Below are 17,620 nucleotides of genomic sequence, written 5' to 3' on the forward strand. Positions count from 1 at the left end.
TAAGAGCATTGTCTATAATACTGAAACTGAAAGAGGGCTAGTATTCAGTTCTTTCAACTTCAGAAAAAATCTAAATTTATATATTGCCTTACTAATAAATAACAAAATAAACACATTTGTAACTTTGTTCTAAATCCACAAAATCAGGAATAGTGAAGGTTGTCATAGGAGAAACTTGTGGTCAAGGCCCTTCCATTAACTCTTGGTTCTTTACCATCAAGCAAGTTAGTATTACAGGTCATAAAGGCTACAAAAAAGAAACAACAAAATTAATAATATCCTTTTTTAGTTTATCAGTGAAATAGTCAAATATTTCAGAAAATAAAAAATTGTTTAAAAAAATATATCTCCATGGTGACTTTGTTATTCTCAAAAATATATCTGTTACCTATGTGAACAAAAACTTTTTTTTTTTTTTTGGCCTAAAGGAGTGAGCTGATTAGCATATTATGTGTCAATAAGACCTTGTTCCAAGTTTGGCATCTTCTTATTGCTTTTGCTTGCAGCTTTTTACTCTTTGCTTTCTGGTGATCTAGTGCTTTTTCCATGTCCTAGGTGAAATATTTGGTTTTATGATTGCATCTCAAACATTGTTGCTGCTTAGGACTGAATTTGAAACTGATCCCTCTCCTACTTTATCTTCCTTTTCCTGTGCTGTAACGAGAAATTTAGTGACTTCAGAAATTGTAGCTCGTGCTGCAATAAAAATTTGGCAGGAGTCAATGCATCTGAATTAACTTAATCACAAAAGGATATCTAACCTTAAAATGCTCTTCAAAGACTTTTCCCTATTTAAAAAGTGAGCCTTCAAAAATTAAGATTTTTATAGTATGCTTTTTGAGAAACCATCCAAACTTTGGCAAACTATGCTTTAGGAACTGTTTATATTATCTTAGTTCAGTTCGTGGTAATAGTTTTTGTTTAGCTATATTTGAGAGTCTAGTACTTGTTAATGAATTGTAAGCTGGTATCAGTTTTTTTTTCTTTTTCTTTTGGTAAGATGTGGTGTATTTTAAAACCATTTAAATCCCATTTCTCTAATGAGATGTGTGTCTAAGGAGTAAGCCTTCAGATTTCAAGTTCTCTCATTAGCTGCCATATGGTATGTCCCTGACAGCCCATTTTCCTGGAATTACATTAGAAAAGTCAGTCATGAGGATTTGGGTGAATAGCCATGAAACTAAACCTTCACAGAGTCATGAACAGTATCAGGACCAGTGTTTTTTATCTCAGATTAGTTAGATTTCTACTTTTCTTCACATACAGAGCTTAAAGCGAATGAAATTGCTGAGAGTTCTTTCACATTTACAGACTTAGTGAATAGTCCTAACCCTCCTGTGGTGCTGGAAATAAGACTAGTTTTATGCTATGTTTTCAAGTTAGCAGTCTTCAAGTTTTAATAAGCGAGAAATTGTTTCATTTTAAAAGATACAAAGGGAAGAAAGGCTTGTAGTTTGAGCTAAATGGGAGAAGAAAGCCATTTTCATATGTGTGTGTGTATATATACACATACACACACACACACACACACATACATGAAGTATAGATTTTCCAGCGGTTACTGAGGAGGGTCATACGTAGTGTTGGCTGCCTCTCAATATTCACAGTGATTTAGCACAAGCAGTGAAGTTGAGGAGAGTACTGGTTAAAAAAGTAGAGAATTCTGAATGATGCCATTAAATGTAAATAAATCAACTTAACATCTTAGAATTTTCTTGAAAACCTTGCCAAAACAATAATGTACATTCTCCTAAAACAAGGATAAGAGAATGCCAACAGCTCTTCCTGGCGCTGGCTAAATGAGCCCTACTGTTACTCTGAGAGAGACTGTCTCAGAGAAAAGCAGGCCCGGAGTCGCTTCCTTCAGGAGGGAAACCGGGCAGGTGCCCCCAGAAGGCCCTGAAGGACTAGGACAAAACTGAGAGCACCTGTGCTTTCCAGGATGAAGCAGGCAGGACATCTCCCACATTTCCTTTGCCTCTGTGCCAGGGCTTCTGCTTGCTCTGTAAGTAAAGTTGTCAGGGAAGCAGCAAACAGAGGCATTCTAGATAACTAATTCTAGGATTCTAGATAACTAATTCTAGGATTCTAGGTAACTAATTCCCTAAAGCACTGGTCCTCACCTGGGCCGGTTTTGCCCTTGTGGCACTTGGCAGTGTCTGAAGGCATTCTTGATTGTCACAACTGGGCAGGGACTATTGGCATCTAGCGGGTAGAGGACAGAGATGCTGCTCAGTATCCCTCTGTGCACAAAACAGCCCCACCACAAAGAATTATCCAGCTCCTAAATGCCAACAGTGAAGGTTGAAAAATCCTGCCCGAGGCATAGGGCCAGTTGGTGGAGTGGAATTGTAAGCACTGCTATGGATGCAATATCAGCTGAGCATTGGAACATTAAAGAAGTATGTGTGTTCACAAAAATAAACTCATAATGGATTAGAGACCTAAATGTAAGACCGGACACTATAAAACTCTTAGAGGAAAACATAGGAAGAACACTCTTTGACATAAATCACAGCAAGATCTTTTGTGATCCACCTCCTAGAGGAATGGAAATAAAAACAAAAATAAACAAATGGGACCTAATGAAACTTAAAAGCTTTTGCAAAGCAAAGGAAACCATAAACAAGATGAAAAGACAACCCTCAGAATGGGAGAAAATATTTGCAAATGAATCGAAGGACAAAGGATTAATCTCCAAAATATATAAACAGCTTGCAGCTCAATATTAAAAAAACAACCCAATCTAAAAATGGGCAGAAGACCTAAACAGACATTTCTCCAAAGAGGATCTACAGATGGCCAAGAAGCACATGAAAAGCTGCTCAGCATCACTAATATTAGAGAAATGCAAATCAAAACTACAATGAGGTATCACCTCACATCAGTTAGAATGGGCATCATCAGAAAATCTACAAACGACAAGTGCTGGAGGCGGTGTGGAGAAAAGGGAACCCTCTTGCACTGTTGGTGGGAATGTAAATTGATACAGCCACTATGGAGAACAGTATGGAGGTTCCTCAAAAAACTAAAAATAGAATTACCATATGACCCAGCAATCCCCACTACTGGGCATATACCCAGAGAAAACCATAATTTAAAAAGACACCATGCACCTCAGTGTTCATTGCAGCACTATTTACAATAGGCAGGTCGTGGAAGCAACCTAAATGCCCATCAACAGATGAATGGATAAAGAAGATGTGGTACACATATACAATAGAATATTACTCAGCCATAAAAAGGAACGAAATTGGGTCATTTGTAGAGACTGTCATACAGAGTGAAGTAAGTCAGAAAGAGAAAAACAAATATCGTATATAAACGCATATATGTGGAACCTAGAAAAATGGTACAGATGAACCGGTTTGCAGGGCAGAAATAGAGACACAGATGTAGAGAACAAACGTATGGACACCAAGGGGGCAAAGCGGCAGGGGGTGGTGGTGGGATGAATTAGGAGATTGGGATTGACATATATACACTAATAAAAAATATATATAATAGATAACTAATAAGTATAAAATAGATAACTAATAACCTGCTATATAAAAAATAAAATTCAAAAAAAAAGTATGTGTGTTCAGAACGTACAATACCCAGAATGACGCTGATGTAAACACTTTAAGTGATTATGACATGTCGGCGTAGATTCATCATTTGTAACAAATGTCCACACTCTCGGGATGCTGATCCTGGGAGAGGCTGTGCATCTGTGGGGGGGGAGAGGGGGCATATGGGTAATCTCTGTACCTTCCTCTCAATTTTGCTATGAACTTTAAACTGCTCTAAAACATTGTCTTAAAAAAAAAGTACATGCGTTGTTTATAAAGAATGTGTTAGTAAAGTTGAATTCTCATAGTCTTATGTAAAAAATTTTTTTTCTTAATCTCTTTAGGATTTTTACTATAAGCAACTTTTGAAATGTACAAATTGAAATTCATTTAGATTTTTTTTTAAATTTCACACTACAAAAGCCAGCATCCAGAGGAAGTCTGATCGCAAATCTGCAACAAAAAGAACTGTTCACATTTTGAGTGTCTGGTAATGTTTACAGTCAAGTTAACTGCACTAAAATGACAGAATTAGGAGGGACCCTAGGTATTAAAATCCCCTCATTTTATAGGGCAGAGTCAACAATGTCCAGGGGGAAAGCTGGGCTATTAAAAAAAAAAAGTCTAGTCTCAGCTCTTGGGAAAAAGGGTGATGGTGCTAGTTTTACTTGTTGCACTGGAGTTACCCTGAGGCTGTGTTCAGGAAGACATACAATAGTTTTGATCTGGGAGATTAAACTTGAAAAGTAAATTTTTTGCTACAACACCTCAAGGTGACACAAAATCAGTATGAGAGGCATGGTATAAATCTGCAGAGCAATGGTGTTTAGACTGGTGCAGTGGAAATTCAAGCAAAACAGGATGAGGAAAAGGGCCAGGGAATGAAGATGGCCCATGGATTAACAGGAGTCCCAAGCAAGGACCCTGAGTCAACAAGTTAGAAAGCTGAGTTCTGAGGACTTTTTTTTTTTTTTTTTTTTTGCCGTACGCGGCCCTCTCACTGCTGTGGCCTCTCCCGTTGCAGAGCTCAGGCTCCGGACACGCAGGCTCAGCGGCCATGGCTCACGGGCCCAGCCGCTCCGCAGCATGTGGGATCTCCCCGGACCGGGGCACGAACCCGCGTCCCCTGCATCAGCAGGCGGACTCTCAACCACTGCTCCACCAGGGAAGCCCTCTGAGGACTTCTAAAGAGTGAAGACCCATCAAACTCCAAATGACAACTGGCCATGCCCACAGGATTTCTAGGTGATTTTGAAAAGCTATTCATTAAAGGGAAATGATCCAGCTATTTGTATTTGATCTGATCACCACATTCAGGAAAACCACAGATCAAACCTCTATTTGATTTGTTTTACATACATTACCTCCTCGTCTTCACCACATCCTATGTCAAATTGTTCCCATCTTACAGGAAGGAATGACATTCTGAAGCCTTCCTTCCTGCCTTATGTGATACTTTCCACCCAGTGCTCCAGCTGTTCCCTCACCTTGGAGATAAGTTGGCACCTTCAGATGCCCAAGGTGCACACCAGCCCTGACTAAACACAAGCTCTCTGTTGATTGGATTCTCCTTGGGTCACAGGAGAAAATGATCCCTGACCCTCATGAATTTGCTCAGGATAAAAAGAGATAATACCCAGAAGAGGCTTTGAACTCTTAGAACAGTGCCTTGCCAATTCAAGTGGAATTATTGTATCATGTGACCGGCTAGTAGAGCTCGGGTCAGAGTTTAGCCTGGGCATCAAGCGCACAGCACTGAATCTCTCCTGGCTCCAGTGCCCCAGTTAGCCTGGCAGACAGTGGGAGAGTGTTGCCCGTGGTACCAGGGACCACCCTCGTCTGCCCTCAGTCACAACCACAGGAGCCCGTTTCTTCCCCATCTGACTTTTCCGTAGCCCCCAAACTGCAGCACTAAGGCTGCACTGGACCCGAGCCCAGACACCCAAAAAGTCCCAGATGCGGAACTCCAACTGTGTAGCTCGGCCCGCTTGGCCAACTGGGGGAGCCCGCAGGGAGACAGGCTGGGGCTCCGGTGCTTCGGGAGAGGTTGAAAGCAAATTTGATTCTGGGTTCAAGTCATTTTATAGCATGGTCCTGGAAGTACAGGTAAATTTCACAATAGGGGGCAAAGTCCAGAATAAAAAGAACATAGCTAAAAATTAGGGAAAGTCTCCCTGAGTAGCCAAAGCCCTACATACTTGTCCAAATGTCGCCGGGTCTTAGTCTTCCCTTTGGCCTTGTCCCTCGTCTCTCTGTCAGATCTATACTCTATCTTTCCGAGGTTTCCAGCCCCTACGGCCCTGCCCTTGCCCAGGAGCATCCCCACACCTCAGCCTGGCCTCACCCAGTAGTTGACCTCAAGCCCTGCAGGAGCCCTCTGTCAGGTGCTGCCACAGTTCCACTCGGTGATTTTTTTAATTTCAAAAAAGAATAGGGGTTTGGAAAGCTTTACTAATGAGACAGCCAAACATAACAGAATGAGGGGTGAAACACAGAGCCCTCCATGCTTGGTTTGGGGAGGACTAGAGGAACCAAAATCTAACTGAGATCATCACCTGGAGGTAGGAAGAGGGCCACTGGCACTGAATTATAACATGCTTAACTCCTTAAAATGGCAGGATTTTTGTTAGTGACCTAGAACCCTAAGGGGGGCTGCATTCTAGTAAACATTTAGCCTTTATCTAAACTTGGACATCAAAGACCAGTTCGGATGTCCTGATTTAATCTGAATAGAAATTGGGACAAGGCCTAGAGTGACTATCCACAGAGAAACAATTTAAACCACGGCTAACACAGATAAGATATCAGAGGGCCTTTAACAGGTACTTGAATAATTACCTAAAGAAAAAGATGCCAAATGCAAAGCATTCTTATCTAGTCACAGAGGGATCTTCTAGTCAACATTTTGTTGACCAAATTATTTGCTCAAAAAAGATACTACAAACCTTTAAATTTGGCCCTTCCTTTGTTCAAACTGGCTCTCCTCAATTCTAAATTATTATATGTTTACCCCTAAAGCTATAGAATTTATAATCCTTACCTCAACAAATGAGTTTTTCTTAAGAAAAAAAACATTATGTTGTAACTTGGATCAGTTCAGACTGCCTCAAGATCTCAACAGGTAAGTACATCTGGGCTGAGCAGGTGGGCTTTGTCCCTCATACTGGTGGATACTTTTTCCCTCCCAATCAAACACTTATGACTGCTTTACATAGTGAGCTTATTCATTATTCTGCAACTTATAAAGAGGGGCTTGAAAAACAACTGACTTAGGTGGGCAGGCTGCCAGAGCTGGAGGGTCCTCAAACAGTACTGGGTCCAAGACCCCCACTGTCCAGACACAGTGAGAAATCAGGGCCTCTTCTTGGGGATGAATCCAGATGGTTTCTTCATTCAGAGAAGAAAGAATGAGTAGAACCTGTTAACTGCTTCTGGACTATAAAGTGTATGACCTCAAAAGGCAAAATACGCCTTTCAGTGACGGTTGTACTATAGTTACTCCTGTAAAGACAAACCAACAAAACAAAACCAAAAAACCTAAACTCAAACAGACAAGACATCACAAAAAACAGTTATGGAAAGCAGATGTTTACAAATACAGTCATATATTCTGTCTGCCCATCATTTAGGAGACGGAAAGCCTAGAGTTCAAGTACAACCTACCTTAAGCACATGCCAACTATGTAATTACAGAGCGGCTAAATGGTTATGCGTATTACAAAATGGTTCTTCAGAGCATTTCTCTACATAGCATTGTCACTTCACATTTAAAATAGAACTCATTTACAAAAGTTTAATTTATATACAACTTCAGGAGATACGCACTCGGGTAAAATGAGGGGAGAGGAAAGATGGAAGAAGGAAGAAAGTCACAGCCCCATTCCATACTTGTCTGTTTGGGGTTGTCGAGTTGCCAAATAGTAGTTATAAGGTAAGACTGGAGAAAGCATGTGTGCTGACAATAATCACAGCGACATTTAAAAAAAAAAATTATTCTTAACCTGCCTCCCAAGATGAATTTTGTAGAATGGTAAGAAAAACTTCCCAGACACAGAGACGAGCATGAGGCTATAATATATGAAATATATGAAATGTGCGACAAGCATGAGGCTATATGAAATCTGGGGCACATAGGAAACAAAGGGATACCGCACATCCATGGATATAAGATAAGGATACACCACCTTGGATAGAGGATATTCATTTGGACACAGGCTGGAATTTTTCTCTTATAACATTGTTTCTATTAAAGCAGATCTTTGTTGCAAGAGAAAATGCGGCAACAGACATCTGCCGGGTTCAAAAGATCAAGAAACGATATGGTCTACACACGCCCAGTACGCTTGGCTTAAGGCACTGGGGTTGAGGGGGCAGGAGCCCCTGCAGGTTGGCTCAGGGCTGGCATGGGGGCATCCCTGAGGGAGGCCCTTCAGATTCCCCACCATCCACTTGTCTTCCAGTGCAGAGATAAGTCAGGCAGAGGCTGAGACTGGCATTACCAGTTTGCGTTTTGTAAACGGCTAAGCAATAGTAGCAGGTAACACATAAATATCGGGGCTTTGAGAGCACATCAAAACCCATACAATGAGGTTCAATTTCCCCTGATTATACTACAAAAAAGCACCAGGGGAGAGGGGGAGAGAAATGTGTACGAGAAGACGAGGAGGAGTAGGAAGAGACTGGGGTTGGGGCAGGAGGGAGAGAGGGAAGAGAAGATGAACAACTTTCAGACGGTGCTTATTCCCAGGGAATTACATCATGGCAACTCAGAGGAGTCTGTGAGTGGGAACGGCCATAACAACTCTGCTCACCGTGAGGGACGGCAAGAGAGGTCTTGGGAACACTTTGGTCTCCAGCGTTTGCGGCCTGTTTTCCGGCTTGGCCGCTGTGAGAACGCACTGTGGGGTTTTCACGGGAGGTCTTGGCTCCCTGGCTTTGAATTTGGCTTTGTAGGTCTGCGCTCCTTGTTTCTGCACAAGCTGCAGGGTGGCGAGATAGCGAACACTGTTGTGGTGGGGAGGGCACACCAGGTGTTTTCCAGGCAGGAGGGACCAGGGCAGGCAGCAGGGCTCGGGACCGGCCAGCAGGGATGTCCGGGCCACCGGGGTGGGGAAAGGCTGCGTTTCCTTCACCTTGTGGTGCTTGGCCAGCTCAATGGGCCTCTTCTCACCTGTCCCGTCAACTGTTTTCACCCCATATGCACAAGCCACTTGCTCATCCTTCGCCACGCTCGGCCCCTTCTCTTCCTGCTGTAAGAAAAAGTTCTGACTCTTCTTACCTGGCACATCCAAGCCATTTGGGGGTGAAGACTTCAGGGCAGGTAGAACTAAAAGGGCCTTGGAAGTCAAGGAGTCTGCCATGGAGGCACTTCCGTCAGCGCCTCCGCTGGGGCTTCCGGGGTCGTTGCCCCTCACAAACTCGGGAGTGGCCCAGTCTTTCAGGCACCAAATAAACTCTTTCATTTGCAGGCTTTTTTTCTCTCCCTGACTGTAAGTGGGAAAGCAGATCCTGTTAACTTTCCGGTAGGCAGTGTTGGGGCCTGGCAGGGGGCCGGGAGTCTGGGAGAGGCTGCCTCCATCCTTCTCCGGCCCTGCCTTAGCCAGAGCTGAAGTCCCCGACTCCAACTTCCCGGCCTCCGACTGAAGCCTGGCCTCCAGGCTCCCTTGGGAGAGGCTGACACAGAGTAAGCAGCTGCTGGCACTTTCTCCCATCTTCGCCTTTTTAAGCTTCTTCCTGGGCCAGATGCAGGCAGTTGGAGAAATCCTTCCCCAGCCTCGGACCTGCAAATAAAACAGCGTGTTACTCTCAGCTGAGCTGCCTAGACTCCAGTTGCCCCTACTTTGGCCCCATTCCCAGTTTGGCTGTCCTATTTAAATCAATATTTCTCTAAAAATTGACTTAAATGTTTTAGTTTTAACTTTTCATGCCTAGTTTAGCCTCATACTAAGCAATAGTATTTGTAACAGTATTTTTAAAGACGAAAATACTAAGCGATAGTATCTATAAATGGCCACATTGATGTGCTGACTCTACATTTTTTTAGATGCGCGTTAAAGTCGATTCAGAATTATTAAAATAAAATCAAAACTGTTTGTTCTTGTCCTCTCTGCCAGCCTTTCTTGTACTGCAGGGTCTGTTTACCACACCCGGGAGACTGCTGCTCGGAGAGGCTGAAGAAAAGGCAGAGGAGCAGAGGCAGACGCAGGGTCAGCAGGGCCCAGGCACACCGATGCCCGCGGCCACACCCGGAGTCCCCTGGCTGACCCTGCCACAGAGGTCACAGGTAAACAGAGCTGTTAGATAAAAACACAAGACCACATTCGGGATATACTTACACTAATTAGGTTTACCGAAAGCCAAGTTCAACTGGGTGCCTTGTGTTTTCATTTGCTAAATCTGGCAACCTTATATGTTAAAAAAAAAAAAAAAAAAGCAAAAATAGCTCCCACGATTTTACTATGTTCCAGGCACTGAGCTGAGGATCTCTTGGCATTCGTTCATTTAATCCTCACAGGAGTGCTACAGTTTAGGTATTCTGATATCCAGGTTACAGAGGAGGAAACTGAGGCTCAAAATATCCTTACAGCCAACAAGTGCTGGCACATTCAGGAGGTCTGTGCGTCCCCAAGCAGAGGACAAGGAGAGCCTGTGAGGAGCAGCATTGTCTCCTGGGCCTGAAGATGGGGCCAGCCTCTGGTCCTCCTGCACAAAATCATCCCTTTCCCATCATCCCCTTTTCACCCTCCACACCCTCTCACCTCACGTGTTCAGCTCCCCAAATTCCTGTTAGAAATTCATAAGTGTCAAGAAAAACCCCTTTTTATATTTTTTTTATTTTTTAAAGGGAACTTTTTATTTATGGCTGCGTTGGGTCTTCTTTGCTGCGTGAGCTTTCTTTAGTTGCAGCGAGCAGGGGCTACACTTCCTTGCGGTGGGTGGGTTTCTCATTGCAATGGATTCTCTTGTTGCGGAGCACGGGCTCTAGGCACGCAGGCTTAAGTAGTTGTGGCACGAGGGCTCAGTAGTTGTGGCTCATAGGGTCTAGAGCGCAGGCTCAGTAGTTGTGGCGCACAGTCTTAGTTGCTCCGTGGCAGGCAGGATCTTCCCGGATCAGGGCTCGAACCTGTGTCCCCTGCATTGGCAGGCGGATTCTTAACCACTGGGCCACCAGGGAAGCCTGCAGCATCACTTTTTTAAAAAGTCTAGTAAGTGCTATTGGAGTCCAATACTTTCTTATTCCCCAGACCTAACTCTTCCCAAAGACGTGCTGCTGAAGCCTTGAATATGTTCTCATAAAAAAAAAAAAAACGATTTTCTTTAGCATAGTGAAGTCCCAGTTCTTGGACAGCTACAAGGCTGCTGCCCAGCACTGCACGCTGAGTCAGCCTGAGCACATCTTCCCCAGCTTCCCCCTCCCTCTGCCTCTGTTCAGGGAATCCTGTCCCTTCACGTGCTGCAGGGTCGGCACTGCATCTTCAAGAGGACCATGCTGCTTGCCTCGCACCTCACTGCTCTCAACCCTGGCTCCCCAGGTGGTTTTCCAGCTTTTACAGAAAAGCAAGGGTCCCAGCCCATTTGCTAATAGGTCCTCAGGCTGACAGCCTCTCTCCAGATGGTGGCTTTGGTGGAGTGAGGCAAGTCGCTTGGTCCCCACCTCCACCCAGGCAAGGGGATTTGTCTCCAGGCTGTGTGTGTGGAAAAGGCCAACTCTGGCTTAATGGGATGTTGAGTGAGGGGAGCCTAAAATGTGGAGCAACCCCTGAGCTTTTGTCTTTCTGAATCTATTAAACAGGTCCAACTGAGTCAGCGAAGGCTCCCCAGTTGCCTGACCCTAAGAGTCACCTGAGCTGCTTTTCAAAATCCAGATTCCCGAGGCCCACCCCAATCTACTAAGCCAGTACTCAGGGGAGGGGCTTGGGAAGGGTCAGGGAATTCCTGGGAAGGTAGATTTTAAAAAGCACCCCAGGGACTTCCCAGGTGGTGCACTGGTTAAGAATCCTCCTACCAATGCACGGGACATGGGTTTGATCCCCCATCTGGGAAGATCCCACATGCCGCCAAGCAGCTATGCCCATGCGCCACAACTACTGAGCCTGCGTGCCACAACTACTGAAGTCCGTGTGCCTAGAGGATATGCTGCGCAACAAGAGAAGCCACCGCAGTGAGAAGCGTGCAGTGAAGAGTAGCCCCCGCTCGCCACAACTAGAGAAAGCCCGCATGCAGCAACGAAGACCCAACACAGCCAAAAATAAATTAATTAAAAAATAAAATAAATATATCTTTTTTTAAAAAATAAATAAAATAGAAAGCACCCCACACGGGAGTTCCCTGGCAGTTCAGTGGTTAGGACTTGGCGCTTTCACTGCAGAGGCCCCGGGTTCAATCCCTGGTCCAGAAACCAAGATCCAGCAAGCTGCAAGGCACAGCCAAAAAAAAAAAGGCACCCCTTGGGTCGAGGCTGATACAGAGGATCTACATCTCCAGGGTGTTCACATGGCCGGGCAGGGGATCCAAGTCCCAGGGCAGGGGGCAATGACACCTTGCCTTTTTGGTCCTTACAGGTGAGGTGTCACAGGTAAGCTAGGTGTTTCCAAAAAGGTCTGGATGTCTGCCAGGACTTCGAGCCCAGCTGCAGTGCAAGGTGACTGTGCCTCCCTCCTGACTGAGTGTCCACAGAGTCCCCAAGTGGTATGGGCATCCACAGGCTGCCACGGGGAGAAACAGCAGGGTAGTGATAGGAAAGGCTCCTGCACTGGGTCAGCCTGAGTCAACATTGTGCAGCCTTGAGGCATCCCATCACCTGCCTCCTGTGAGATCCCTTGGCTCTGCAAGCATAAGAAACTCTCACGAATTGCTACCAGCAAAGTGTTCTCTGTCCTCCTCTAAATGCTGGCCCAGGGGTCCCTGGCACCAGCACAGAAAGGGTCAGGGGGCCATGAGCCAGTGCAGGAAGCCAGCCTTTGCAGGGGGCGGGGACAGACCTCAGTCAACCCTCCTGAGGCAAGGCTGTCTGAGAGGTGGGGTAGGGCTGGGTGGGCAGGGGTCGGGGGCTGGACAGAGAGAGCAAAGAGTAGCAGGCAGCAGGCAGGAGGAAATGGTCATACCAGACAGAGTGTGAACAGCAAACGTACTCTCAGCATGGGGCATGGGGCAATTTTTCCAATTAAAAGAAAATTCTTTTCCAACAGCCCTTGGATGTATATTTCAAAGTAATTACCTTGAATAGTAAACTGAACCTTCTAACTTCTAAGCTTAGAAAGTTTTCCATGCTTAAATAGAACTCTCTACCACCTTGACTTACCTGATCTGGGGGTGTGTGTATGGAAGGTCATAGGTCATATACGCTTAACGAGGTGGCGGGGGGCGGCGTACAGTAGAGAGAGCACCAGAGGAGGCTCCGAAGACACATTCTTGCAACTGTCAAGTGGACTTGGGTAGAGTCACTCTGCCTTATTTTGGCCTCAGTTTCCATATTTATAAAATAAACCAATTAGATCAAGGTTTCTCAACATTGGCTACCAACATTGGGAGCTATTTATGGGTTGCATGTTTGTGTACCCTCCCCCGGCAAATTCCTATGTTGAAACCCTAATCCCCAGTGTGATGGTATTTGGAGGTGGGTGTTTGGGAGGTGTTAGGGTTAGATGAGGTCAAGATGGCAGGGCCCTCATGATGGGATTAGTGCCCTTATAAGAAAAGGAGGGGACTTCCTGGCGGTCCAGTGGTTAAGACTCCACACTGCCACTGCAGGGGGCAAGGGCTTGATCCCTGGTTGGGGAACTAAAGATTCTGCATCCCGCATGCTGCATGGCACAGCCAAAAAATAATAAAATAAAATGAAACAGGGCTCTCACCAAGAACACAACCATGCTGGGACCCTGACCTCTGACTGAGAAATAAATGTCTGTTGCTTAAGCTACCCAGTCTATGGTATTCTATTACAGCAGCCCAAGCTAAGACAAGGCTGGATCATTTCTTTTTTCTTTTTTTTTTTGGCTTCGTGGCATGTGGGATCTTAGTTCCCCCACCAGGGATCGAACATGTACCCCCTGCAATAGAAGGACAGAGTCTTAACCACTAGACCGCAAGGGAAGTCCCAAGGCTGGACCATTTATTGTGGTGGGAGCCACCCTGGGCATTGTAAGCACCCCTGGCCTCTACCCACTACATCCAGTAGCATCCCCTCTCCCTCCCCACCAGTTGTGACACTAGCAGGTGAGAATCACTGGATTAGACCAAATTCCCTTACAGTTCTAAATTTAGAAGTGTATTTCTATTACTGATTCTAAGAATAGTTTAAGAATAAACCCACAGGGTTCTGAGTAGAACCACCAGGATAACAATCTCAGGTCTCTTGGGGGATTAATTAAGTAGCTTGGGTTAAGTTAAGTAGCTTGGGTTCTGGAGTCCCAGAGGCTGTCTCACATAATATTATGCCTCACATAATACCTGCCTCACAGAACTATTGAGAAGGTGAATGAATTGATGTACATAAAGCATTCAGTACTGTGCTTGCCAATAGTGAGTGGCCATAAATACTCAATAAAAGGTACAGCTATTATCATCATTAACATTCTACCTCTGTTCCAAAAGCTTTCTATATTTCATCACTTACACTTTTTTTTTTTTTGGCAATAGTAACTATTTTTGAAAATAGTAAAAGAAAAGGCTTGTGTCAAAACACTGACATGCAAGAGACCTAACTCAAGAAAATACTCACTGCTTCCTCCCATCCAGTTCCAATGACAAACTCTTTGGCTTCTTCATCTTGTTCAAGTGTAATGTCACTGATATTGAGAAGACAACAAACGTGATTCTTTTCACTTCTTTCATCTGGACAAGTATAGATTAATTCAGTTTCTTCTGTGCTTTGAATTTCATTATTTTCACTATTTTCTAATTCAGTCTCGTTTTTCAGACTGAGATCCATTACTGTGATGGTTGCTTAAAGTCTTTAACATCTTCTTCCTGTGGTTTGAAATGCAAATTGAACTTAGCATTTAGTATTGTTTTTTGTTTTTTGTTTTAAAAGCAATTCAACAACTCAGGCGAAATATCTTCAAGATATGTTCAGGAATAGACAGAAGAAATATTACAAAATCATCCTTTGCCAGCTATTGACATTGTAAAAAATAAGGCTAATTTTAAAGACTGATGGATTTAAAGACCAAAGTTGGAAGTGAAGAAAAGAGGGTAGAAAGATGTTACCACAGACTCTGTCTCTCGTGATGGGGTACCAAGTGCCCCGACAGAGTAGGAATGTAGGGTTAAGCATCCCTACCCTCCACTCCCAAAACATCCAAATGATGCTGTGCTAATATGAAGAGAACCATCGTGCTATGTGTGACTGATGCATCCCAGCCACCTCCTCTGTCCTGTCCGAACAGCCTGGATGTCGGCTTGGGGATCCTTTGGCATCTGAGGAAGCTGGTGGAGAATGTGGTCAAAGCTAAGTCAATTGGTTCACCCTCATCCACCCTATATGAAGGTGTCCACATAGAGAGGGGAACTCTGGACACAGACATGCTTAGAGGGAAGGCAATGTGAGGAGACCCAGGGACGAGACGGTCATCAACAAGTCAAGGAGAGAGGCCTGGAACACATCCCTCCCTCACAGCCTCAGAAGGTACCAACCCAGGGGGAGGGATAAATTAGGAGTCTGGGATTAACATATACACACTGCCATGTGTAAAACAGATAACCAGCAAGGACCTACTCTATAGCACAGGGAACTATACTCAATATTTTATAATAACCTATAAGGGAAAAGAATCTGAAAAAGAATATATATATTCTTTCTGAAAAAGAGTATATATATTATAGATATAATTATATATTATATCTATTATATATATATATATATATATATAAAACTTAATCACTTTGCTGTACACCTGAAAGTAACACAACACTGTAAATCAATTATACTTCGATATAACAAAAAAAAAGTGAGGGACTTCCCTCGCGGTCCAGTGGTTAAGACTCTGCACTCCCAACGCAGGGGGCACAGGTTCGATCCCAGGTCAGGGAACTAAGATCCCACATGCTGCACAGCGTGGTCAAAACAAACAAACAAAAAAAAAAAGTGAAAAGACAACCCAGAAAAAAAAAAGAAGGAACGAACCCTGCCAACACCTTGACTTTGGACTCCAAGTCTCTAGAACTGAGACGGTAAACTTGTGTTGTCTCTGGTGCTTCGTGGTGGCAGTCCTAGCGAACTGATAGAGTAGGTGGTGGTGATGATGGTGTCGGTGGCTGTGGTGGTGGTAGGTGGTGGTGATGATGATACTATCTTTAGCTGATGTTTTTCCAGCTTGAAAAATAGGACTTGGCATTCATAAGCCAGCCAAAGTGTTAGGAAAGTAATAATCCTTATCAGGAGAGCACAGACTCGGGTTCCAATCAGCCAGGGTTCCAATCCTATGTCCTAGCTGTCTGTTTTGTTGGGCGAGTTACTTCTCCAGGTCTGTTTGCTCATCTATAAAGCCAGCATGATTGTAATACAGTCCCACAGATGGGTTCCTCCTGGGGACCCCGCAAGCTGTGTGGATGGACTCTAATGCCCAGGCAATGACCACCAATATTACATCAGCACAATGGCTGCTGATGAATGGCCATGGCCTTCCTGAGGAAAACTTTGCTTGTAATGAGACAAAGGCCACTGGGGACCACACGCCTTGCTCTCTCACCCCAAAGTGATCCCTGCCAGAAGCATACATTTTCACTTTCTGTCTAGGTAGAGATCAGCAACTTCTTATAACAATATCTGTTTAATTACCATTTTGGCTTTTTCACATAGGCTTAAAATGGCATTTTGATGCTAATAAAGTTCCATTTACCTATGGAAGGTCAAATATCTTTGGGCATCCTAATCTTTTCCAATATGACATCAGAGGAAATGAATGAAAGCTGAAAGGGAAAGAAATGATATTACAAGTGACTGAAAACTAGAAGTGCTATCCTGTTTCCAAACAGAAGTATGATTAAGGACCAGACAGATTGTGCAAACCAGCCTGGGCCTTTCATATTGTGAAATTTCACTTCAGTTGCTGCCCAGGCCAAAGAAGCTCCTATAAGTACACTCATACCATTGTAATTTTGAATTACAAATGCAAATACCACAGAACCCGTAGACTTAACAGGTGTACAACTGGAAAGAAAAAAAGCAGAGAATCAAAAGCGAAGTCATTTCTTAAATAATAAAAGAAATTTGAACTTGAGGTTAATAGAGCAAAGAAATAGATACTGTTTAGGAGAGATTAAGTATAGTTAGAATGTTCAAATCAATAAGAAAAATGTTCTGTGCTTGAAGTATCTCCACTGACAAGGTGCTCACTACCTAAAGAGACTGTTCCAATGGCAAAGTACTCTAATTTACTGATTCCTGATCATGGCTGCACCTTGGAATCATCTGGGGAACTTTATAAAAAGTAAAAATGCCCAGACTATACCCACAGAAATTCTGATTCTTGTCGGTCTGGGCACAGCCTGGCCATCAAAATTTTTAAAATCACCCTAGATGATTGTAAAATCCTGCAAAGTTGGAGAACTACCACTTTGTTAGAAAGAGCATCCTTATATTGAACCAGGACTTCTTTCCCTGCCCATTCAACATCGTCCACTCCCTGGTCCTCGTTTTGCCCTCCAGACCAAGGCAGGAAGCCTTCCCATCCACGGATGGGTTTCTGGAGGTCTATGATGCCTCTGCAAACGCTCAATCATTTTTGGGGGGAAGGGCTTGCATCAGAGGTACAAAGCAGTCTGTCACTACAGAGGATTGAAGAATCATTGATCCAGAGACTGGCCACTGCCTCAGCCTCCCAACAGCCCTATGAAAATGCTCCATGTACTCTTCTCTCTTACAGGTTAACCATCTCCAGTTCCTCCATCTACTTCTCACATGTCAAGAGAATACGTGAAATCTGAGGGGAAGACTATATCCCTATCTCCATCTCTATATCTAGAGAGGAGAACCACAGAGGCCAAAGATGTGGTATTAGGTGAGCCCCCCCTTTTTTTTTTGGCAGCGTTGGGTCTTTGTTGCTGCGCGCGGGCTTTCTCTAGCT

The 17,620-nt window shown here is 44.1% G+C and overlaps 1 protein-coding gene across 2 annotated transcripts; it reads right to left on the reverse strand.

Annotated features, from left to right (window-relative positions):
* Window positions 1–630: 630 nt before the first annotated feature.
* On the reverse strand, window positions 631–14,484 carry C20H16orf46 (chromosome 20 C16orf46 homolog). 2 transcript variants are annotated; one of them, XM_065899513.1, is made up of 4 exons: window positions 14,275–14,484; window positions 9,188–9,334; window positions 8,366–9,148; window positions 631–654 (listed from the first exon to the last, which is right to left on the reverse strand). In XM_065899513.1, the coding sequence occupies exons 1-4, from the start codon at window positions 14,482–14,484 to the stop codon at window positions 631–633; spliced, it is 1,164 nt and encodes a 387-aa protein (XP_065755585.1). The 2 variants fall into 2 exon arrangements, with proteins under 2 accessions (XP_065755585.1, XP_065755584.1); XM_065899512.1 differs by lacking the exon at window positions 631–654 and having other exon boundaries at window positions 8,321–9,148.
* Between the last annotated feature and the right edge of the window lie 3,136 nt (window positions 14,485–17,620).

This window comes from Phocoena phocoena, chromosome 20, assembly GCF_963924675.1.
Source record: "Phocoena phocoena chromosome 20, mPhoPho1.1, whole genome shotgun sequence".
NCBI lineage: Eukaryota > Metazoa > Chordata > Mammalia > Artiodactyla > Phocoenidae > Phocoena > Phocoena phocoena.

Bases quoted from the DNA above. Each gene is read 5' to 3' on its own strand.
- C20H16orf46 (XM_065899512.1), bottom strand. From the start codon at position 14,484: ATGGATCTCAGTCTGAAAAACGAGACTGAATTAGAAAATAGTGAAAAT. The intron at 9,335-14,274 runs GTGAGTATTTTC...TTTTATTTGCAG, and splicing joins GAACTGGATGGGAGGAAGCA to GTCCGAGGCTGGGGAAGGAT. The intron at 9,149-9,187 runs GCCGGGAAGTTG...GCTCTGGCTAAG, and splicing joins AGGCCAGGCTTCAGTCGGAG to GCAGGGCCGGAGAAGGATGG.